General features: G+C 39.3%; 2 protein-coding genes across 11 annotated transcripts in view; both read right to left on the bottom strand.

Moving 5' to 3' along the window:
* LOC131249016 (uncharacterized) overlaps positions 1–25,370 on the bottom strand; it is a 127,383-nt gene that overhangs the window by 63,624 nt on the left and 38,389 nt on the right. For 2 of the 10 annotated variants that reach the window (XR_009172618.1, XR_009172619.1), the window contains exons 1-2: positions 2,438–3,391; positions 2,082–2,177 (exon numbers count right to left, since the gene is read on the bottom strand). Coding sequence is in view for 1 of the 10 variants with exons in the window: in XM_058249577.1 (XP_058105560.1) it covers positions 2,082–2,177; positions 5,086–5,169 (180 nt within the window). In the remaining 9 variants the exon portion in view is untranslated. Of the gene's footprint in view, positions 1–2,081; positions 2,178–2,437; positions 3,392–5,085; positions 5,206–24,163; positions 24,254–24,934; positions 25,222–25,370 lie in introns of those variants that run through there. The other 8 variants (XR_009172613.1, XR_009172614.1, XR_009172615.1 and 5 more) reach the window with 7 other exon arrangements.
* LOC131249013 (pentatricopeptide repeat-containing protein At1g63330-like) lies at positions 16,515–18,716 on the bottom strand. The gene has a single exon (XM_058249572.1). The coding sequence runs from the start codon at positions 18,611–18,613 to the stop codon at positions 16,778–16,780; it is 1,836 nt and encodes a 611-aa protein (XP_058105555.1). The 5' UTR covers positions 18,614–18,716; the 3' UTR covers positions 16,515–16,777.

Genomic DNA, 25,370 nt, shown 5'->3' with positions numbered 1-25,370 from the left:
AAAGAAAATCCGTTGGCTAAATTATTTCTAATGTAATAGACTAATAGGCATGTTTTTTTTTTTTTTTTTTTTTTTTTTTGGGGTGTGTGTGTGTGTGTGTGGGTTTGAAGAAGTCTTATATTTCTTCGGTGCAATTTGGACAGGCATTTGAGAAGGCCTGGACAAAGTCTTGCTCATCAGCTCCTTCTGTTCTTGTGGTGCCTGCAAACAAGAACTACCTTCTCAAATCAATCACCTTTTCAGGCCCTTGCAGATCTTCCATTACAGTGATAGTGAGATGAATCTAAACCCAAAAATATCAGCCATATCTTATTCAAAATTGAAGATGGTTTCACAGAACGTCTTCATTGTCTTCAGGGGACAAATACAAACACAAGTGTCGTATTCTTCAGTACTATTCATATCCAGTTGTGGCTTTAACTTGAAACACCTATGACCCATTCCATTCATTTAAAGTTTTATTAATCAATGTAATTCTTGTTTTTTTATATGTATTTCTAGAAATCTGAATTCAGTGCAACTATCAAGATTTACAGGAAAGGTAAGGTAAGTTGACATTATATAACAAACAAAAACAGAGAAGGACATCCCTTTAAAAACTGAGGTTTCTGCCCAGTTGCCCGACGGAAAGAAATCAGAAGCTCCCTGGATTTAAAAAAACAGTGAGTGATATTAAAATCCCTCTCTTTATTTTAAGCAGCTACAGTAAATAGATCTTGTTTAAGATGGCCACATGTGAAAACCCACAAGAGCACATCGATCATAAATAATAAATCTACCACTTTATTTAAAAGCTCAAAGAAAATAAGAGACAATAGCTGATCATGCCACCCGTAACGGTGCCCAGTACAGGAGCTTGCCAGACTTTAAAAAGAACTTGGATCAGCTCCCAGCGATGAGCTTGTGCACAAACCAAACCAAACCAAACCAGCATACTTAATGACCTCTGGCCAATCTTGTGAAGCCACAACCTTTTTTTAATTAGAAATCAAGAAGGATTTCATTAAAGAAAACTAAAACCAAAAATGCAGAACCTGGTAGACAGAGGACCACTCACTGCACAAATATCCAAATCTCTTTCACCAGATTTCAATACCATCCTTTTGCGACATTTGTCTAGGCATCCAAGGATTACAACTTCTCTGAAACCTTTAACATTTATAGTAGTAGTCCTAGGCTCCTAGCCATAGAAGATATCCACTTAAATCAGTCTTAGATAGAGTAAACCAGAAGTAAATAATATGACCCATGCTAAGTGTTTAAAGTTCGGCACAAAATGATTTATATTACAAGTCAATTGGATCTCAACATTAATCTGTTGGTAAAACCTAATTTGGGGGTATCATTGACTTGGGCATTTGATAATAGGCATTTGACATCATTCCTCCCAAGTAATTATAAGAAAAGATTGAAATTAAATTCAGATGAAAAGATTATTTATATTACATTAATGCTGCCAATAATTCCAGTGAAAGCATATCCATAAATCAAAAGATATGAATTATATGGTACATTCCCTTCCAAAAATATTGTTATTCACCCAGTGTGAACATTGAGTACAAAAACCTGATCGAGAAAAAAACAGGAAAAAAAAAAATCTCAATGCAATGACTAATATCTTGAAAACATCTACAAGCCTATTTTATTTTATATTCAAACTTCTTCTTTTTGCACCATTAGCCTGCTGACATTAACAGATCAGCTAAAAAGAAAAACATGACAGCATAGTTTTGAAAAATTATAAAGGGATGATGTGTTATGATTCCTCAACCCTGTAGTCATTTTTAAGATGAGAAAAATGCAACCAAAGATGTAAGAAGTGTCTGAATCAAATTACAAATCCATCCAGCAGACTTATTCCCATTTGAATGTCTAAATGAAGGGCCAAATTTGAAATAGATATATCTTAATATCAAGAACAGACAATAGTTTGTGTACATGAGAGAGAGAGAGAGAGAGAGAGAGAGAGGAGGGGGGGTGGCTGGCATACAAATAAATTAGCACAATTACAGCTATTAGATGAAGATACTATAATTCAGCAATCAAGAAATGATCAATTCTAAGATTGTGTGATTAACTACCTTGTGACAGTACACCCATAGATCGTCCCAAAGACCTATGCAGGAAATTTTTGGGTTGCTTCGTAGATAGGACACCACAGTTCTAAGATCATCTTTCTGACATATAGATAAACAAACACATCAAAAACTTGAGCACATGTAAATAGCACAAGATTAGGTGAAGTTGAGGATGAAGAAATTGATATATATATATATATATATATATATATATATATATATATATATATATATATATATATATATATATATATATAAAATACTAATGAGATGTTGATAAAGTGTCTACAGCTAGCTATAGAGGTGACAGAGGGATATAGAAGTGGATGCCAAAAATGGGAAAATAAGCCATGGGGTACATCAAAACAGAGGATTCAAATAAGCAAAGATCCTCAATTTCCAACTTCTGCCTTGACTGGTTTCCAAAAAAAGATGAGTTAAGAATAAAAAAGAAAAAATAACCATGTCAGCTAAAAAAATAAAAGAGAGAGAATCAGCTAATGAATACAATCCTATCAAGTTAACAAGCCAAATCCAGAAAAAGGCTAGTTCTTGAATTCTCGGCCCGAGGCTAGCTTGCAAATCCCAAGGGAAACGTGCATATTTCTTTAATTTGTCATATAAATTGACATTCCAAGGTAATGAATTCTAGGTTCCCAAGCACATTTCTAGATTCTGCGGAATTTTATTCCCAGTTTCTAGACATAACCAATTGATTCAATTTCTCGGAGAATTTGTTTCATGGAAATAAATTCTTTAGTAATTTCTAAATTCTAGGTTGCCAAATGACCCCTAAAACACATAGCTAGCACAATTTGTATTGTATATGAAAAAAGAAGCCTCTATGTAGAAGCAAGTACTTTATCTGTGTTCATGGGTGGTCCCCACCATGCAATGTCTTTCCCAAAATCAAGATGATCTGCGTTGTCGCAACATTTGATTGAAAAACCAACTCTCAACGTTCGATCTAGTGCCATAATTCATTGGAACCCACTCTTAAGGTTGAGACTCTAGGGCCATTCATAGGTGGAACCCACTCTTAACATGTGGTGGCTCAACAATTTAAGCAACCTCACTCATTATGTGGTCATGGATCTCACAAAGCTATGGCGTGCTCTGAGACCAATTTGATGCAGGACAATTAACCACTTGCTCTAAAAGCTCGAACTGTTAGAGTATGGCAAATTAATCCCTTTATCTCATAGCCCAGGCCCCACATCTCATGGGTTAGGACCTCAGCCGAACCTCTATCGTGGGCCCCAAATCACATGGGCCGCCCACCCCGAGTGTGTCCCCGCATCCCAGAGGCTACCCCACTCGAGCCCGGTGTGTAATGCCCCTGCATTAATACGTTTTTCATCCCAAGCAGTGGTAGACTAGGGGTGAGATGATGATACATACCATGTGATCGAGGGGGAAGAATAGAATGTGGTATGGCCATCTTTCCACAACACAACTTGCAGGTTGAATTATCAATCTGGTTTAACCATCTACTGGGCCCTACTAAGGATGTCTTATTATGTAGAACTCATCCCTACTATACAATCCTATTTACCACCTTTATTCAATTTACTCCACTGAGTATTCAGTGTCAATCTTTCATTTTTCCATTGGCTTGATGACCATGATCAGATGGATACGAATTTCTAATAGGTGTGATTTTGATACATGAGCCGTAAATCAGTATATAGGTTGACCTGCTTGGTACAAAACTGTGTCATGTGTGCTGTCTTATATATGGCCCTACCATAGTCTGATTCCTATGACTCTATCATCTGTTCATGATCATTTCTAACATGTCTCAAACTCAAAATTGAAATTGAAAAATAAAAATGAACAGAGCAAAAAAAGGGAAGAGGAGTGGCCTAGTAGACCTACACTCTTCCCCGGCCTAAACCAGCAGAATAATATCTCGGAAAATGGAAAAAAAATAAAATAAAATAAAATAATAAATCAAGAATCTAGAACTAAGAATCGAGAATTTACCCTTGTTTGTATGGAAATCGAGAATGAAACTACATATATTCTCTAGAAACCTTGTAAAAAAATATAAATCATCATAGAAACTATATAAAGAAGAAAGAAAAAGCTATATGGAATCAATAGCAAAGCAACGTAGGAAAGGTAAAAATAAAAAACCAAAAAAAATTACCTTTGTTTCAAGCATAAAACCTTGTTAACTATTGGGTATTGCATTTGAAACAGTTTTTTGAATAAGGAGTTGTGACAGCTGTCCCCATTTCTTCCCGAGGAATGATAGGTTAATTCCTTGACTAAAGATATGTGAATGGTATAATGGCGTGGACTCTTGCTGTTTTTTCTTTATTAGACATCAATTTGTTGAACACCATGAAAAGGTGAGGACATCGCATCCACTGTAGTCATCTATTTGGATTAGTGAACCATGGGCTCCACTTGTAAAAACTTAAAAACTTGGACAGAGTTATACAATCTTTTGGGTTGAGCTATACTTGAATCAAAAAAAAAAAAAATTGCTGAATTTGTGATGGTAAAATAGTGTGGCGTTTCTTTCATTTCTGCCTGATTTCTGAGAATGAGGATTCTTTTGTTGACTTCGAATGAAATCTGATTGAACATGGGGACTTGGTTCTTCTTAATTTCTGGTTTTTGGTTGATATGATTGCATGGTGGAAAAAAGAACATGGTTATGTGAATAAAAATGCAATAATAAAATAAGTGCAATGTGCATGTGTGTGTGCATCATAGCTATCAAAATCATTCACCTAGGCATTTCAATGGTTGCACAACTACTAGGTGTATACTGTCCTGGTGGCCTAATACAATCATGTACGAAATTCAAAAGGATTGTAGTTCGATTTTGAAAATAAGATAATTCAACCACATAGTAAGATCTCTAGTAAGCCAATGCATCAAAACTATCTCAAATTTATGGATAGCACTTCACTCAAACATTTCACCAAACACCTAAATGGCAAGTCAAACGAATGCCTGAAAACAAAGAACCTTCTCTCCTCATCAAAATCACCTTGAACGAGCGGTCCCAGCAGCTCACAGCCACCTCCCATGGATACATATACAAAATCAAGGATTCAGAGGCTTCTAAGAACATCCAGATGTTCTCAGACAAGCTTCATCGATACTCTCAACGTAATAGATCCACCATGCGTTTCCAATATATTATGTCGTACTTCAATGTTCATCCAATGGCCCGTCAATTCTCTACACAGAGCTTGGCCATTGGTGCTAGTGATATGGCAAAGCGGGCCATGAAAGCTTGTAAGGAATTACATATGGCCATGGAGATTAATATTGTGACATTGTCGTTGGTGCAAGATGATGGAGATGCAAATTCAATGGCTAGGATTTTGACGTGGTCGCCTGTGGTCCCTGTATCAGGATCTTCCATTGAAGCATTGGAAGGGATGGGCTTAGAATCCGATGCTAATAAGTGTGTAATATATCAAGATGAATTCTTGGGAGGGGTTGGGATATTGCGTATGCCTTGCTCACATATTTTTCATGGCCAATGTATAATCCGATGGTTGGAGGAAAGACACTTATAACCAGTCTCTCTATTTGAGATGCCGGTGAAACACTTGAAAGAAAGCTGATTTTTCGATAACCAGTATTCTCAATTTTATTTTTTTATTATTTTTTTTAATGTCATTCACCCTTACTGAAAGCCTTGTATTTGTGTAGGGCCCACCTTGTTATTCATGTGGCCCACATGATCTGAATGGGCATGACTCTTAGGGCAGTGCCGTGAACTATCTGCACAAGTTCTATGCATCGTTATATGTTTGAGAATCAAAAGCCATGTTGGGCTTTTGCCAGGTAACGTCTAGATATGAGCCACAGGCCGTTGAAACCTTCCCGAGGCTTGCCATGACATAAAAATGCCATCAAACTGTTCAGGAAATTATTCTTAAGATGAACTGAAGACACAAACATTAATCTGATCCAGAACATCTGTGGCTCCGACAAGGTTTCAATGGTGACAGCTTGATCCCTACTATTCTCTTTGCTATTTCCCACTTGAGTTTTAGATCCACCTCTGTAACGCCCTGAAAATCGGGGGTCGAGCAGGTACCCAACTCCCGAGTTCCAACACATCACTTATGCAATATACATAATGATGATTTGATGTTGTCCATGTTAGTGCATAAAACATGAATGAGATTAAGCTAAATCAGCAGATCATACTCCAGGGACAGTTAAATTTACGCAAGTGGAAGACTGTAATTAGAGTATAAAATATGTAAGTCATTGTAGGTCCCCAAAGCATGAACGCATTGCCAGGTCAAATAGTTATAAGTATTGATTCAAAATACAAAATGTCAAAAGAGTGGTAGTCCTCTACAAGCATAAACCCTGAAGCCCCGTCGATTCAGAACGGTCTACGAGAACCCGCCTAAATACTGCATATATGAGAAAGCATCCTCATCGTCCTCAAAATCTGACTCCGCCTCGCAGGCTACGCCATCATCTAAACCTACAACCTACAACAGGGTCTGGTTGGTATGTACAACACCGTCTCGTAACGTGGGAGTGAGTAATCAACTCAGTGGAACAATAAAGCAAAGGTTAACATGTTATCAATTCGGTCAAGCAGTAATGATAATGCAGACATATCAGACATTCCTAAATACTCTTATTAATGCAAAGATAAAATGTAAGCATGATGCATGCCCTCGCCTACACTCCCTCGTGCGACACCATCTTACGGTCGCGGCATGCTTTCTTCCCTCTGTGCTCTTCAACCCGGGGCACATGCAGTGCGATGTAATGAGCGTGATTACCGAGTTATTATTAGTCCCTCTCATACAGCAGGATTGGGAATCTAAGGTACCTCCCTTATATCAATTCCTAAACAATGATCCAATCTAGGGTCGTCAATCCTAGTAAATCTCATACGATGTTACGGTTTTAGGTCGCTGCAAAGGGCTCGTCACCTTATCAGTGCTGGCCTAGCGTACTTCTGTTGCTACGTAAGGGCTTGTTGCCTCTACGCAGTCTTAGCGTACGCTCGAGGTCACTACAAAGGGCTCGTCACCTTATCAGTGTAGGCCGACAGCTCGAATACAGTGTCCCATACCACCGTATTCGGCTCACGAGTCTGGGTTGCTCACTGGTCACTATAGGGAGGCTCGTCACCGCAGCATAGACCGACAGCTTGACTACGGTGTCCCATACCACCATGTCCGGCTCATGAGTCTTAGCGGATCGAGGTACCAAGGTTAAAGGGGTTTTCACTGGTGAGTTTGGTACCTTAGATTCAAGCAGTAGCGTCTATACATGGTGAACATACATCGGGTCAATCGAGTTACTTGACGAGCTCGACTAGTACGAGCATACGTTGAGTTGACCGACATGAAGTGTGTAAGCACTCCGTGTGGCCTAACCACTGCCGACATCCCAAGTACGGCTCGGATTCATCGATCACGTCCTATGTGGCGAAACAACCTCAGCCACCTATTCAAAGCCTGTTATCGATTGCCTGGCCTATTCCGTAGTCCCAAACACATTCAATTATAACATATAATCATACAAGCAAATCAGAACAGTAAAGGATCATCAATTCCAATCATACAAGCATGTGAGCATTTGATGGATTTCAACTTAAAACATGAATTTACACATGCAGTCCCTAAGTAAAACAGACAAAGAATGTAAGTTACATGGAGGAAATCATACACATCGTTAAGATAGTTGAAAATCTCTTCTCAACGCCCATATATCGTATAATTTATTACACACTTGATCATTCAGACATTTCTACAAACACTTAGACTACACATTCCAACATACAAGACGTATGTTGGTGATAGCACGTCTTAAGGCAAATCCTTTCGCCAAGGAGTTGTTACACATACAACTAACATAAACATACGACAATTAATCATGGCAAACACACGTTCAAATTTCATACGTATACGATACTTTTTACATATACATGGAATACACTAAACTCAATATAGTTCATATATATCAGAAACACGAAACAAACATCGCATTTGGCATGTGAAATAGCACCCACATCAGTAATAAACCATTAACCGACATTGAAAGCCTTGAAAACCATAACTTATACATTTAGAGTCTGCACCTTTCGCCGGTAGACTCGTAACGAACTCAGCTTTAAAGCTAAGTCTTTGTCTACGGCAGATTGGCAACCTATAGCATAAATTAGGTTAGCTATTTCATCACTTACACTATTTGAAACCCTAAAACAGATTAGGGTTAGGTTTTCTTACTTAAGAATGGGATTGGTATCGCCCGTATAGGGACACAGGAGTGGTGGCTAAGCACGTGGAGCGTCAGGGAAAGATCCCAACATCTATCTCTCACTCTCTCTCTCTCTCTTCCTCACTTTCTTCTTCTCTTTTCTCTCTTCTTTCCCTTAGGGTTTGCAAAATTCGTATGGCATATGAGAGGGAGTGTTTAAGGTCCTTATATAGGCCCAGGTTTGATGGGAATGGCCCCAGGGCCAAGGTTTACTTAGGTTATTTCCAAATATGGACTGTTCCGGTCCAACGGAGCACTTCTGGTGGCCCCTTTTCCATGTGCGGTCGGACTTAAGCTCCCTGACCATGGATCTAGGTCAGGCTAAGTTTTCGTTCCGATCAGATTTATAGATCAGCCGTGGCGGACCAGTTTCAGTTCAACGGTCACGGTCACTCGATCAGGGCCACAAGCACATCGACATGTATGGGACATTTCTCCTGATCCGAGGGTGTATTTGGGTCAAATTATGATGGTCTGAATCCTTATATTTGGCCCACAAGCGACGCGACTCAGATTACTTAAATTCGGATTTTTATTTCTAAATATTTTCACGTTTCTCACACTCTTCGCTCCGGGCTCAAGTTGTGCATTTCTAGACACAATTAAGACTTGATTTCCGAGGGGGTTGTCAAGTTCAGTATTGCGGTCATAACTGTATAGTTTTACGGTTATCGGACTTTCGACGTGCGATCTAGGTCCAATACGAAGTTTCAAGGTGCTCCCGAGAGCAACTGGGTTTTGAGATGGATCCTAAGTTTCAAGATAATGTAGCGTTAATGATTCTACACATTTTGAGTCTTGTAGTTCATATTTAAAGTAGTTCGAGCTAATTCTATTGATTGTTCAGTTTAGCACTTAACTAAATCGTGCCCTAATTACGATAGAATAAGGTCTTAGGGCAGTTCTACGCCCCTTTCTGGCACTTTTAGTTGGTATATTATTTTAATTATTTTTCTAATAGTTCATCATCAAGTCCACTTCATCCCTACCAAATTTCATTAGATTTCGTTTTGTAGAAAAATTCTAAAAATTCCAGAAGCAGCAGTTGTCCAAACTAATGATTTTCGGACAGTTGTCACAACGACCTATATTTAACTATATTAAGTATTTTATTATATTTTTTACTTATTTTTATATGAAACTAGACTTATCAAGCTTCAATATGGCTTTTGAATCACCTAAATCGGAGTTATAACGAGGGAAATATGACTTTTCAAAGTTGGACGAAAGTCGCAGAATTTTTCTGCCGAAAACAGGCCGTCGGCCCGCTGCGGCCGTGCCAGGCCCGCTTGGCGGCGAGGCCTCGCCAAACCGGCGAGCCCCTCGCCGGTCGCTGGACTCTGGGGCGATGGCTCGCCCCAGGGGCGATGTCCTCCCCCCCGGGGGTGCTGGATACATGCGGAACCCACCCCGGGTCCCCCCGAATTGTGTTGTTTGGGCCCTCGAGTCCGTCGAGGCATTATCGAGTCTCATTTGTAAACCAGAATGAGTTATTTGACGTGCAATATATGATTTTGGGGTAGGAGAAATTAATCTATCCAAATAATCTATTTATTTCGTAATATTCCAAAAGGTTAATAATCAAAAGCCCATTTTATTTACGTATTTACCATTACAGTAAGTTTTAGTTTAAGTATTGTTCTTCATCATTTAAACTTTAGGATTAGTATCTAATATGAAAGTACTTAGAAAAATTTGAAGAATAAGATGGTGAAAGGTGAGATTTTTGAAGGAAATGGGAGATTTTGAAGGAAATGGGTTGAAAGGGGATTTGAGACTTTGGGATTGAGTTTTTGAGAAGTAATTACGGTGTTAGATCGACCCATTGCCTAAGTACGTTAACTCCAAGTTGGCAAAAATCCGGGGTGTTACAACCTCATTTCAAACTTATGTCCAAATTAACATAGGCAAAAGATATCATGGTGGGCCCACATACCACAGATAAATTTTATCCATTGGGCTTCAGGCGTGGCCAGCTTTAGACTGGGCTTGGGCTGAATACTAGACCTGTGAGGCATGACCTATATTTAAGCCTGTTTATTAATTAGGCCTGGCTTGGGCTTAATATAAGAGCCAGTTAGCCCCGCCCGAACCTGGTACGGCCTAGCCCGTTTAAAGTTTCAAGGACATTTTTGTGAACATCATGCTTGATTGGGCATTTTTAGCAAACTGGAGTGAGCTGCATTGCTGAACCAAATGATTAAATTGAACTAAGCCTACCGGCCTACCCAATGTATCAGTTTTGTCTCAACAGTTGCTATTTACGAGCTGTGAACCAATGGTCGTAGTCAGCATGCAAACAATGCAGGTCATAATTAAAAGGCTGGAATCTACTTGTTAGGCCCCGAGTTGAATTTGTTGGCTGAATTGATGTATTACAGATTGTTGTCTGTGCAATATTGGCCATTAACATGTTTTCTGCTTGTCGTCAGATGTATAGGAGCAAGAGTTGACAAATATGTGATCCTTTTCCTTAATGTATGAGAAAGAAGAAGAAGAAAGTTAAAGAAACCGGTGAGGGATATGGGGTAGAGGAAGGGACACCAAATGGAGAGAGGTCTTAACAAGAAAATATGGGGTGGAGGAAGGGGGGCGGTGGACTAAAGCATCCTCGTTGTATCGATCTTCATATCTATGGAAATCGGTGGTGTCACTAAAAGATAAGAGTGTGGGAAGGTATAGGTTTTAGCTTGGGGGATGGTAGTAGTAGTTTTTCGGTGAGGGATGAAGTAGTCACTTGGACTCCATGTTGTAGAAGAAATCTGGCTGATGAAGAGTTTGATGAATTTTTGCAGCTTCTTCAAATGCTAGAGAAGGTTTCTCCAAGGCTATCAAATCCAGATTCCATAAAATGGTTAAAAGAAAAGTCAGGATCGTTCTCAATGAGATCTCTTTGTTGGTCTCTATGTGAAAGAGATGGTTTTGATGGGATGGCTCCAACAGCTTGGCTATGGCACTTCTCTAAGATCATCTTTCTGACATAGAGATAAACAAACACATCAAAAACTTGAGCACATGTAAATAGCACAAGATTAGGTGAAGTTGAGGATGAAGAAATTGATATATATATATATATATATATATATATATATATATAAACTAATGAGATGTTGATAAAGTGTCTACAGCTAGCTATAGAGGTGACAGAGGGATATAGAAGTGGAATCCAAAAATGGGAAAATAAGCCATGGGGTACATCAAAACAGAGGATTCAAATAAGCAAAGATCCTCAATTTCCAACTTCTGCCTTGACTGGTTTCCAAAAAAAGATGAGTTAAGAATAAAAAAGAAAAAAAAACCATTTCAGTTAAAAAAATAAAAGAGAGAGAATCAGCTAATGAATACAATCCTATCAAGTTATCAAGCCAAATCCAGAAAAAGGCTAGTTCTTGAATTCTTGGCCCGAGGCTAGCTTGCAAATCCCAAGGGAAACGTGCATATTTCTTTAATTTGTCATATAAATTGACATTCCAAGGTAATGAATTTTGTACATGATTCTATTAGGCCACCAGGACAGTATACACCTAGTAGTTGTGCAACCATTGAAATGCCTAGGTGAATGATTTTGATAGCTATGATGCACACACACATGCACATTGCACTTATTTTATTATTGCATTTTTATTCACATAACCATGTTCTTTTTTCCACCATGCAATCATATCAACCAAAAACCAGAAATTAAGATGAACCAAGTCCCCATGTTCAATCAGATTTCATTCAAAGTCAACAAAAGAATCCTCATTCTCAGAAATCAGGCAGAAATGAAAGAAACCCCACACTATTTTACCATCACAAATTCAACAAATTTTTTTTTTTTTTTTTAATTCAAGTATAGCTCAATGTATTAATAAAAAAAATGAAACATTTTTTGTCTTTAGCCATGTTGATCTACCCTTTACCCCCACCATACCAAGACAAAAAGAAAGAGTCTATGGAACACGGCATGACCCACCGAGAACCGAACATGCCAAGAAATCCCTCCCATACTTTCTTTACAACTATGCAATGAATGAAAAGACGATTCACTGATTCCTCATCCTGGTAACACATAAAAAACATTTAGAAGAATCATTTTTCTCTTGCACAAATTGTCGACTGTAGGCACTTTGTTACTTCACAGTTCACACTAGCCAAGCTAGCAGCCATCTTCAGAGGAGTGCCATATCTCCAAAGATTAAGCTGTGTGACTAACCCCGTTGACATTTAACCTGCAACTGATCATTTGGTAGATAGATTTAACTGAAAACTTGCTGGACTTTTCTTCTAATCACCACATCAAATCTCTTTGTAAGACCAAAGGGCACGCCTAGCACAACATTTCCAACAATCTCAACAACTCCTCTACAGGTTCCTCATTTAAGTTTCTCCTACAAGGAGGAGCCCAAATAACTTCATCTCCTTGGAAAGAATAGCACCTTGCCACTCACAAGTTAACCTCTTGCAAAATCCCTGCTAAAAGGGGGAGCAACTCCCTCAATTTTTTATCATGTAGCTAAACATCCTCCCAAAATCTGAACCCCTCACCATTACCCAAAGAAACCCCCACTCCTTCCCAAACCTAATTTTTTAGCAAGGCCACCGCTTTCCAAAGAAACAATGCCCGATACAACAATGATCCCTTAATCCACCAAGAACCTTTTTGAAACCCATACTTTCTTCCCACCACTTCTCTCCATAAAGTATCATCTTCGATACCAAACCTCCACACCCACTTACCCAATAACGCTAAATTCATCTCTCCCAAGAGCCTAAGACCGGCTCCTCCTTGATCCCATAGCTAACACACTTCATCCCACTTCATAAGATGAAACTTATGCTTTTGTTTTGCCCCCTTCCACAGGAAATCCCGCCTAATTTTTTCAAGCTTCTCCACCACCACTTTCGGATACTTAAATAAGGGCATGTAGTAGACTTGTAGGTTAGACATCGCCGCCATAATTAGCATTAACCCTCCTCCCAAACACAAGTGCCTTCTCTTCTAACTTCGTAACTTTCTTTCAAATCTTATATTATTCAACAACAGATTTCCACCACTCTTACTATATTTTTTAGGATTAAAATCATAGATCGAAGCAATTTAGGTGAATAAAAAGCTCCGAGGGTCATTTTTTTCAAAAAATAAATAAATTTGTATTTCTGCCTTTTTTCGATTTCTAGTTCTAATGCTTGATTATGAGGAGTAAATATTAGACACACGTAACCATGTTCATAATTTCACCAAACAACCAGATACAACACTCTCACCAAAGAGTAGACCGTTATGCTATCAAAAACATGTTTTAAAAAATGAATACATAATTGGAATGTTTATATTATTCTAAATTGTTTAAATATTATTCTATAACTTTTCAGGAAAAATAAAATAAAAAATTCAGCCGTTACGGGGGTCGTAACGGTCGTTATGCCCCTAGTATCGGCCATTAACGCCTATGCCCATATTGGTAATGGTGGTGACAGTTACAGCCACCATTACCTATATGAAATACCTTGCCTGGAAGCTACCATCTAAGGCTTGTATTGTTTACAATTATACCTAATTTGTACCCTCTTTTATGGACACCCCAGATGATGCACGTTCCAACTTATTATCTTGATAGAGAAACTACGCTTGCCCTTCTCTTTGTTGAGCTCCTCTCTTTCTTCTTCACCTCATGAGAAACTGTTGAATCAACCCTAGCGAAACTCCCTATCAATGCCTCTTCATCTTCCTCTTGCCTCTGTAGATCTAACTCTGACGACACTATACCTTTACGAATCATCATCGCTTGGTCAAAACTTTTAACTGACTGCTGCTCAATGTAGACCCCATTGCACTCTCCAAACTCTATCTAATCCTCCAATAATTTGGAGATGGAAACGTTCAATTGCTTCTGAAGATATTCTCTTTCTCTTAGCAATCTGAAGTCGAAAAAGAATAGAAAGAGACAAACCACCATATCGTTATATATTAATTTCAAGCACGTGCCATCACTTAAACTTTCTCCTATCTATGTGAAGCAAACCACGCGTGTGGCTCCTAGTTGTGTTAACAGAACCACTCGCAAGACACCTTCCACATGCGATGAGAGGCCCGCATTAATGGTATTTGTTTCATATACATACCTTCCTTGCCACCAGCCGACACTTTATTGAGTCATTTCATCAAACACTTGGTGAGCAACATCAATATTAAAGTAACCGAGTCATCTAACTGGTTCGATCTGAGTTCGATTTGAGTTGGGGTTCGATCCGAGTCGAGTCGAGCTCGGGCAAGCTTGAATTCGGTTCGAAATTTTTTCGAGCTAAAAAATCAGCTCGACTCGGGTCGAACTCAGTTTCGAATCGAGCTTTTTCGAGTCGAGTCGAGCGAGCTAACCGAGCTAACTTGGTTCATGTACAACCCTGATTACTGCCACGCATCAACACCTCTTCTCTTTTATTCCCCCTACCTTTCTGCCCATCAATGAGGGACTTACAGCACAATGATTTATCATTCCATCATCTTCGACATCCTGATTCACCATCAACGACGAGCTCGAGCTATCTTCCTCTACACCTATAACAAACTCCTGAGATTCCTTCTGCAACTTTACAAAAATGCTATCATTTTCAACTCTAATTCGAATATTTTTCGGCACCATTTGCAGTTTTTTCTTCCTTATTTAGATCCTAGCAAAACAAATTTTCTCACAATATTCGAACAGTAGATCAATCTCCACTACCATTTCAATACAAGCTCAATTTCTGTGAACACTTTGTTTATCCAAAATTCCAAAGGGAGGTCCCAAATTTGGATCCAAACATTGTTTTATTTTCTCTCCTCTCTTTTCCACTTTCTCTTCTCTCTTACATCAAACTAGATGGTATTAGAGTAGTAATCGATTAAGTTCCAATCACTTTCTTTTCCCTTATCTATCAAAAACCTTCTATTCCTTTCTTTCATGTTATCTTGTGTTCATAGCTTTTTAAGAAACTTGGGGTTATTTCTAGTGCACTTGCCTCTTCAATGGCCTATGTGTGAATGGTGTTGGTGATGTGTACGTGATCGTAGTTCTTTCTAGTATTTGGTTGAGGCGCATGGGCTGATTGGTGCATCCTATATTGTGTATGCATTGTGTTGGATTGTGTGGCTGAAGCATTCAAGTTTCTAGAAGCATTAGCCCTTACTTCTATAAGCATTGTACATCCATTTCTTCTGGTTTTTTATTGCCTCTATTTGTAATGGAGATGAAGGCTACGCAAAAATCAGGTTCATAAATCCATCTAACTTTTTGAGGGTTCAAATATCCACTATCAAGTTAAATGGTCAGTATTCTAAATCTATACAAGTCTTAACAGCCAAGGGGAACAATAGGAGAAATGGGATGAAAAGAAGTAAATATGATGAATGGATTTAGGACAATGCTCAGATTGTGACGTGCTTGTAGAATAGTATGGAAATGTTGTTAGAGATGTTTCTAGATATGGCAAATAAGGTTTAGAATTCTCCATGAGTAGAGTTGTACATGAGTCAAACCGAGTTGAGCTTGGCACAGCTCAGCTCAGCTCAGTTCCACCAGTAGCTAACCCCAGTTGAAACTCGGCTCGGCTCGTTTCTTGAGCCTGATTGGCTAGCTCGGCTCGATTTGGTCAATAGTGCGGGCCAGTTCGAGCCTGTGCGACATTTTCTTAAACACATAGGGTGCATCTTCAAATTCACACATAATGCAAAACAGTAACAACACTTTACAGGTATTTCATCAAACACTCAGCGAGCAACATCAAAATCAAGATATGAGGGCAATCTTATAATGTAAAGTTTTTTTTTTTAGTGATTTGTTTCGTATCCATTCCTTCCTCGCCACCAGCTGATCCCGCGGAGAATGTATGCACCCGAAACAACACTTTGCTGAGTCATTTCATCAAACACTTGTCGAGCAGCATCAACATCAAAATAACTGAGTCATCGAGCAGAATCGACCCGAGTCGATTCGAGTTGAGGTTTGATCCGAGTCGAGTCGAGCTCGGGCAAGCTCGAACTCGGCTTGAAATTTTTTCAAGCTCCAAAAACCAACTTGACTCGGTCCGAACCCAATTTCTAGCCGAGGCGAGTCGAGCTTTTCCGAGTCGAGTCAAGCGAGCTAACCGAGCTAACTCGACTCGTGTACATCTCTATCCATGAGAGATGGATTCATAAAAATAAAAACATCACTCAATCCACACCAATTATTTGAAGAGGTTTTTTACTTTCCAACAAGGAGATAAATCGCTAGGTGAATATTACTAGAAACTCAAAGGGACACGAGAGGAGTTGAATGTGTATCAACCTCTTACAAGCAAGGTATTCCCTAACGGTAACAATGGTCATAACAGATACTATTGTTAAAATTATGGTATGGGCCGTTATGGAGAGAGAGAGAGAGAGAGAGAGAGAGAGAGAGAGAGAGAGAGAGTCGATGTTGAATCGATGTTCACCAAATCGCCTCACCTTCTCCATAGGGCACAAATTTATGAAACATTCCCAAGTATTCTTGACCTTTTTCCTCCTCTGTGAGCAAGCCCACTAACATAGTTGCGGTGGATGCATCCACAGAAAAATGTCTTTTAGCCATTTCCCCGAGAAGTTGCATTGCCTTGAGGGTCTCATTCTTTTGTAGAAAGCCCCTAATTAAAGCATTGAAGGTGAAATTGTCTGGTTGGAAACCCTTCTCTTCCATTTGCAAGAACAATCCATTAGCTTCCTCCAAAAGCCCTTCTTTACAGAGCCCATTGATTAACGTGTTATATGTCCTAACATCATTCCCCAAGCCCGTGGTGGAGGCCCAACTGAAAAGCTCCTTCGCATATTTAAGTTCCCTAGCTTCGCACATCCCATTGATAAGGACATCAATAACTTTATTATCTGGTTGAATTCCTCTAATTTGCATCTCATTAAGTAGTTTCATTGCCTCAACAGGACGCTCACTTTTACACAGCCCATCCATCAAAATGGTGTATGTGATGAGATTCGGACATTGTCCATGAGCTTTCATCTCATTGAAGAGCTCTTGTGCAGCCACAATTCTCCGTACCCGGTATAGCCCACCTATAAGAGTGTTGTAAGTAACAACATTGGGCTTCAATCCCTTGCAAGTCATTTCTCGGAAAAGCCACATAGCCTCGTCTACCATCTGCTTCTTGCAATAGCCGTTGATTAACATGCTATAAGTCACGACACTAGGCTTATGACCTTTATACACCATATAATCAAATATCTTTAAGGCGGCATCCATTTGGCCAATAAAATAGTAGCCATTCATCAATGCATTGTATGTGATTATATCAGGCTCCACACCTCTTTGGGTCATCCATTCTAGTAATCCATGGGCTTCTTTAACCATTCCTTCTTTGCAAAGAGCATTCACCAGTATGTTGAAGGTTGTCACATCGGGTGAGATTCCTCGATTCGACATTTCCTCAAACAGACTCATTGCTTCTTTCCACTGCCCCAAATTGCATAGTCCATGAATTAAAGAATTGTAAGTGAAAACATCCGGCCAAATCCCTTTACCAACCATTTCTGAGAAGAGGTTAAGGGCCTCCTTTGTGAGCCCATCTTTGCATAGACTGCCGATGATTGTGTTATAAATAGTAAGGTCAGGACTACATTTACCCACTCCCTTCTCCATTTTCCGAAGCAACCCAAGAGCCATTGCATTGTTCCCCGACTTGCAAAGACCGTCGATTAGTGTCCCGAATGACACCACATTATAAGGATATCCCATTTCTACCGTCTTCAGAAAGAAACTACTCGCTTCCCCAATCCGCCCTTCCATACAAAACCCCTTAATAAAAGTAGCCAGAGTCGCAGCATCTGGCTCATGGCCACGTTTCAGGATGTTGCTGAGAACAGCGAAACCGAAACCGACACCATTCAAGCGGCAGAAACAATTGAGAAGAATGCTCCAAGTATAGATATCGGATGGGATCCCTAACCGATTCATTTCTCGATGCAAAGAAATCACGGTCGAATAGTGTTTCATTTTAGCAATAGTAGTTAACAGGCGATTAAAGGTCTGGATTGAAGGCAGCGGCTGCGTGCGGACCATACGATTGAAGAGGCCCACTGCAACCTCTAACCTCACAAAAGCACCGGCTCGAATCGAATTGGATAGATCATTCACCAAATGGTTGAATTTGACGGGAGTAGGGATCTTGTTCTCTATGATTTTAGAATCAAGGGCAGAAATGGTAATTTCAATAGAAGCTGGAGAGGAGAGAGTTTTACCCTTTTGAGCAGCGGCAGCGGCAGCTCTTCTCGACGACATTTTACGAAATCGAAGATTTTGTGGGTGCCAAACGACTCCTGATGAGAGAAGAGAAGAGGGGATGGTAGTTGTTGTGGTCCTGTGGAGTGCGGCTGCGACCCCGGAACCATTGATGTGGGTGCGACCCTGACTGTAGGACCCACTTCGATGTATGTATTGTATATCCACGCCGTCCATATGTTTTGTAACTATATTGTGGAGCATGGTCCCAAACATGACACAGATAAAAATTTCAGGTGGACCCCACCACTTGCAGGGAAGCGGATTGGCTGGTGTACCACACACCAGAACATGCAAGGAGATGATTTTTCTGTCATCATTGTTGTCAAACTTTTACTGATATATTTAATATTTTATTTGATTTAAGCTTTGTTTTTCTTCTTCTTTTTCTTTTTTTCTTTTTTTTCAAGTGATTGTTAGGATTGTTGCTGGGTTGTCAATGTGCCAGTATGGCTCATTGGGATTGCGAACTTGGCAGCTCAGGACGGGTTTTGGTGAAATACTAGGGCGCATGATCTGAGTATAAAATTTAAGCCTATTTTATTAATTTGGCTTGGGCTTAGGCTGAGGCAAGTTTGGATCGATTAAAGGAAGGTTGGTTTGGCATCCCTCAAATAAAAGTTTATTTGTTTATTTCTATATAACAAAAAACGAAAGCTTTTAGATTTTTTAGTAAAAGCCTAATTAGAAAACTTATTTGTTTACAAAGTAACCAAATTAATTCCAATTTCTTTGAAAAGGAGCTTATTTGACTAAAACCAGTACACGTTTAGCACTAATTTTTCGACGAGTTTATCCTTAAAATTTTCAGGTAGTTCCCATTTTACCCTCTTCTCTTCACTTTACAATCTCTTTGAGGTAAGCCCACATGATGAATGGTCCACATCAAAGGTGGGCCCACAAAATGCGTAGTCACATTAAAGGTGAGCCCCACATGATGGATGACCTCTATCAAAGTGTGGCCCCACATGATGCATGATCCATGTAAGATAAAAAAGAAAAAAAAAGAGTAGGCCTTACTTGATGAATGGTGGGCATATTGAATGTGGGAGCACATGATAGAAGGTTGACATTAAGTGTGGGCCCACATGATGATGGCCCATACTGAAGGTTGGGACCTCCACAATGTAAGGTCCACAGTAAAGGTGGGACCTACATAATGGATGGTGGACATCAAAGGTGGGTCCCTCATGATGAATGACTCATATTGAACGTGGGGCCCCACAAGATGTATGGTCCACATCAAGGTGGGCCCACATAATGAACGATTGACATCAAAGGTAGGCCCCGCATGATAGATGGCCTGCATTAAAGTGTGGCCTAGCAAGATGAAACATGCACATCAAGTGGGTCCCAATTGATGGTTAGTCCACATCAAAAGTGGGACCCATATGATGGACGATGGTCATTGAAGGCGAGCCCACATGATGGTCAATTGACATCAAAGGTGGGCCCACATGATGTACGATCCATATTGAAGGTGGGGCCCCACACAATAAATGGTCCGCATCAAGGTGGGCCCACATAATAGACGGAGTGAGCTTCACATGATGGATGACTCACATCAAAGTGTGGCCCCTCATAATGGACAGTCCATATCAAGTGGGGCGGTTCGTTAGAGTTTGCTGAAGCCATCAGCCAAGCGAGGCTGTTGGATGCTGGTTTTACGGGCAGCAAGTTTTACATGGAGTAACAACCACCTGGGGAGATCCCTTATGTGGGAGAGGTCAGACTGGGTGTTGTGCAACTTAGAATGGCTGCTCCACTTACCTACATTTCGGGTCCAACACCTGGCCATGACCAATTCGGACCACGTCTAACGGCAAGGCTGTTTGATTAGTTAGCTGATGAAAGCATGAAACTTCCATAATTAATCACTATTGAATTAATTTATAGAGTAAGAAGAAAATTTACCCAAAGAACCAACTTCTCTAGTTATGCGACACATAAGGTTGTTCGAAAAGAATCAATGACATTGATAAAATGGATTTAAACAAAAGGAAAAAATAATAATAATAACAAATGAAGATAAGAACTAGACTCACCTTCTTGTGGCCTACCTTAGTTTCAAATCAGGCTCAGTTTTGGTCCTAAGCTTTTTCTGAGGTGACGCATCTGATAGATGAGTTGGATGGTGTGAATACATCATAACATGGACCCCACATCTGCCTGGTGTCACCATAAGTTTACTGTGGTGTTGGTACCGATGGAGCGCACCCTTTATGGGGCACACACAACCCATGGGATGAGCAGATAGCTTATTTTCTGGGTTAGCTAACATGCAAGGCAGAGACGGATGGACGAATGGCCCTGATCATGCACGTGCATCACATGCTAATGGATTGCACATGCATGGGACCTTTTCTTGGAGCCCTATTTGTATTTTCGCTTCATCAACGTTTGTTGATGATATTCACCATGGTGACCCCACACAAACCCATGGGTGGCATCCCAACCCATCAGTGCACCTAGGTTGTGTATTTCACTGATTTTCTGCCCCATCCTGTAATTGAGGATAGAGCCAGATGGACGTGGTGGATGCCTCACGTGTTGTAGAGGACCGCAGTAACGGTTGGTGGTGGATGTACCGTATGTCGATATACTCTCTTATCATATTCTGTCGACCGCTTCCTCTGCAAAATTTGTCTAACAACCTTATTCTACCCTTCAGTGTGTGGGGCCCACCGTGTTGTAGTTATAACATCCGATCCGTCCATAAGGTGCCCCTTCAAGTTCACTCACTACTAACCAAAAATCAGTTTGATACAAAACCTATGTTGTTCACACAACATGAGAGAGTTTGGATGAGTTTCTCACCATTAAAAATTTCCATCTTCTTTCTGGGAACGACTTTCTTTCTTATAAACCATCTAATCCATTCAGAAGATGGGTTCCACCACCATGACTGGGCACTTCAAATCAGGGCATTTCAAAACTGAGGTAGGCCATCCGTAATTTTAAAGGTTTTAAACAGGTTTTTGCACTGCTTGGGCAACCTGATTTTTGGATGATACTAAGGTTTGGAGAAAATGAGGGGCACACATGATAGACGGATTGAATGTGTGACCCATCTCTTCAAAGGAACCTACGGTCAATTGGCTGGGCCAACCTATGGGCTTATGGGCTGGTTAAGTATTTCGGGCAGGCTTTGGTATAACAGACCAAAAATTTAGGGCTGAGCCTACTGAGAGTATTGCCCGGTTGCTTTACTAAAAAAATAAAAGACCAAGCAACTTTGGGCTGAGCTTGGACTATATAACCCCATCTCACACAAATGTAGTCTATCTGATCAGACTGATATAATCAGATAAATCTAAAAATAGAACCATTTTATTGATAAAAGCCTTCTTTAAAAAAATAGTGAAAAAAATATAACCAAAAAATAAAAAATAAAAAATCTTTCAAAACACCTGTACAATGAGCCCATTCCACAACTTAAAAGAATTGCTTTTTTAATAATCCATTTTTGAAGACTCACTCTTTGCAAAACCACAGTCATTCCTTCATCTGATTTTCGGTAGAGTCGATTTTTAAAGACTTCCTGCATGCTTAGCTATGGAGGTAAAAAGAACAAATAAAATTATCAAATCTCTTCAAACTGTTGAGGCGGCATCTTGAATTGGCAAATCGGGCACACATGGTTCATCTCCAACCATTGAATTATGCATTCACTATCAAAAATATGTGAGCATGGCATACATATGACCTCCTTCCCTATAGAGAATTCATCCAGACAAATTGTACACTTGATCTCGTCTGACTCTCCTTTGTTGAAACTCATCCTCTTCAAGCCTTCTACTGAAGATCTTAATGCTGGTACTGCACTATCCAGTGTCTCTTCTTCTTCTTCCTCTTCTTCTTCGTCTTCTTCTCTAATCAATACTAAAATCTCAAACTCAGATACAATCTGTTCAATCTTCTTTCCTGATTCATGGGCTTTATTTGCTATATAATCAATATTCAAGGCCACTGATTCAACACAGTATGGATGAATGTTTAAGTGGGAAATCATCTTGGCAATACGGCTTTTAGATGTCTCTTCTTGCAAGCACTACCAGAAAACTGGCCTTTGCCGGTGGTCCCCGAAAACCGCCGGCATAGCCTTTGCCCGCAGTTTGCTAACAGCCGGTAAAGCCTCAGTTGGTAAAGGCTTTACCGGCAGTCGTGTTCCCTTTACTGGCGGTTGTGCAGGCCGCCGCTGCATGCGGGATTTACTGGCGGTTGTCCTGGCCGCTGCTGCATGTGAGATTTACCGACGGTTTGTACGGCAGGTTGTGGTATTTGAATTTTTGACTCTTGATCCATGTGAGACTGATTTAACTTTACTAACACTTTAATTAGCATTTAGGCTCCTAATTCCATAATGCATATGCATTTGTAAACGCATCTATAATTGTGATTTGGTTTTTTTTTTTTTTAATTTCCCTATGCCTTACTGGTTAAGCTCTCTTTTCCATTGCCTATGGCAGCTTCATGTTGCCTGCAGTTTTGGATGTACAGGCTCATTAGATTGCAAATATTCAGTTTATAATTAAAAAAAAAAGAGGAGGAAATGACACAAAATAGATGCCCGACTCACCTTGAGTCCCATTTTATGAGTTCTGCCTCCCCAACTCATAAAATGATGGACCTTATCATTGACCTTTTTGGTCAAGGCCCACCTGACTTTTGGTCAAGGCCCACTTGATATCACATTCCTCTTAGGAAGTCGATTGTGCCTAGTGATTGTTTTCCTATAAAAAAATACATGCCTATGTGGCCCTTTCACATGCACCGAGCTGCCACGAATAATATTTACAATAATAAATCGAATAGTTTCAAATAAAATAAAATCTATCGATCTATAGCTCCCATTCATCCATGCCTAAAACCTGCAAAACAAAATAGCGAAAAGAAATTAATTGGTATTAGAGTTAGAGATTGGAATTCAACTCAATATTGCATCAAAATACATATTAAAGCAATCGAAAACTTATTTCCAAGAGCCTGTGTAAGTTGTACAGAGGAAAGAAGTGTCCTAGCTATCATTACTTTTATTCTATTAGAACATACAATTGCCAATGCCAATGAAAACAATAACATTTTAATCAAGAAGTGCCTTGTAATCTTCAGTTTCAGTTTGATACACAAATGAAAATGAAAACCTGAATTTCCAGGAAATGAAAAGGAGACTGGAGACCCATGCTTCTTGATGTAAATAGCAAATATGGGTGCAATAGAATGCAAGAATTTTTTATTTTAAATCAAGAGGTATAAAATCTGATGGGAAGTAAAAGGGCAAATGATGGTACAATTCAGATGGATAAAACTGAAATTCTCAACAATTCAATCTACTGATAGCTAGCAAATATCATATGAGAGAGAACAAGTAATGAAAAAGTTTCCAATGCTAGGAACAAGGTCAAATGATTTCATACCATTCCCAATCAGTTGATGTACAGACAGGCATAAGAATGAACACTGCTGGTCTGATCTAAATACGTAAAAGGCAAACAATAGCTTTTTTAAAAAGAAAAACAGAAATAATGTGTACTTGTCTCTTCAACTTACTGTTTGGATGAAACATTCTAGAAACAAACCGAACTGTTGGTGGCTTATTTGGATAATCCTCTGTAAACTGAAGTGTCAATTTAAACGTACCTGAAGGATTCAAAGAAATTTAAAACACAATTAAATCATTTTGTAATAGTCAACACATGAAACATCAAGAAAAACCTACTCATAAATGCAAGCAACCTAAAGTTGAACAGATGTTAACAAAACCACTCAAGTGATTGCAACAGAGCACATTGCAAAAAAGAGTCTTCACCTCAAAATTGCATTTCAAAAACCCTGCAAAATGGGATTTTAGAATACACTCAAATCCCAAAACACCATTGGCAGGAAGATATGGTGAATTCCATCACGTTATTCATAGAAATGAATGAAAAGAACAAGAAATATGGAGCACATCATAAACTTATGGGATCTTGGGTGGTTTGATCCTCACCGTAATAGTAGGTAGACAGAATAGTGATCCTCTCAGTCAGCCGAAAATGAAAGAACCATCAGTTCCAATGTTTTGAATGGACAAAAAACTCTAATCAGTTATTTAACTGTTGAAATTATTAACTTGTTAAACATACATGAAGCAATGAAATAATCAAGTACAGAAACAAAATTCCAAACCCAAGATAAACTACAGATAATAATTTCTCTGCATCACTCTGAAAAGAAAGTCAACTTGAATGTAAATATCAATGTGGAATAAGATGCATAAGGATGGTGTGCATGCTTAGCGAAATGCTGAAACAGAGATGCTAAACAGAGTCGAAAACTCACCAATTGACTAAGAGCCCAATCTAGCATGTTCCAGACATTAAATTCATGTTTCGGTTCAATATAGACACACCACTGCTTTATTGAAGAAAGACAGAACTAAAATGGTACAGGTCCCAACACAAATATCCTGATGACTGCAAAAAGGCTTGAAGTTAGTACATATCGTGTCCATAAAAGAAATGATTTCACATGCCAAAGTAAAAATCTACATTAGTCTTGTGAGTTGCTTTCATGATTCAAAGGTATTTCACCTGCATGAGCCGCCCCAAAAATCCAAACCATCTTCACTAGAGGGACAATAAAATTCAAAATGGATTTGATACAAAAAAACATGTTACTTAGTTGTACAATAGATCAATGATTCTACAAACATATTTCAATAAAAGATGAGATTGTATAAATAATAAAAAAAATTTAAAAATTTATGGGATGTGGG

Source organism: Magnolia sinica, chromosome 6, assembly GCF_029962835.1.
Source record: "Magnolia sinica isolate HGM2019 chromosome 6, MsV1, whole genome shotgun sequence".
Classification (NCBI taxonomy): domain Eukaryota; kingdom Viridiplantae; phylum Streptophyta; class Magnoliopsida; order Magnoliales; family Magnoliaceae; genus Magnolia; species Magnolia sinica.
Note: the sequence above shows the minus strand (reverse complement) of the source record. Positions and strands in the feature narration are given on the sequence as shown.

Excerpts from the sequence above, each read along its gene's own strand:
- LOC131249013 (XM_058249572.1), bottom strand. The coding sequence starts at position 18,613 with ATGTCGTCGAGAAGAGCTGCCGCTGCCGCTGCTCAAAAGGGTAAAACT.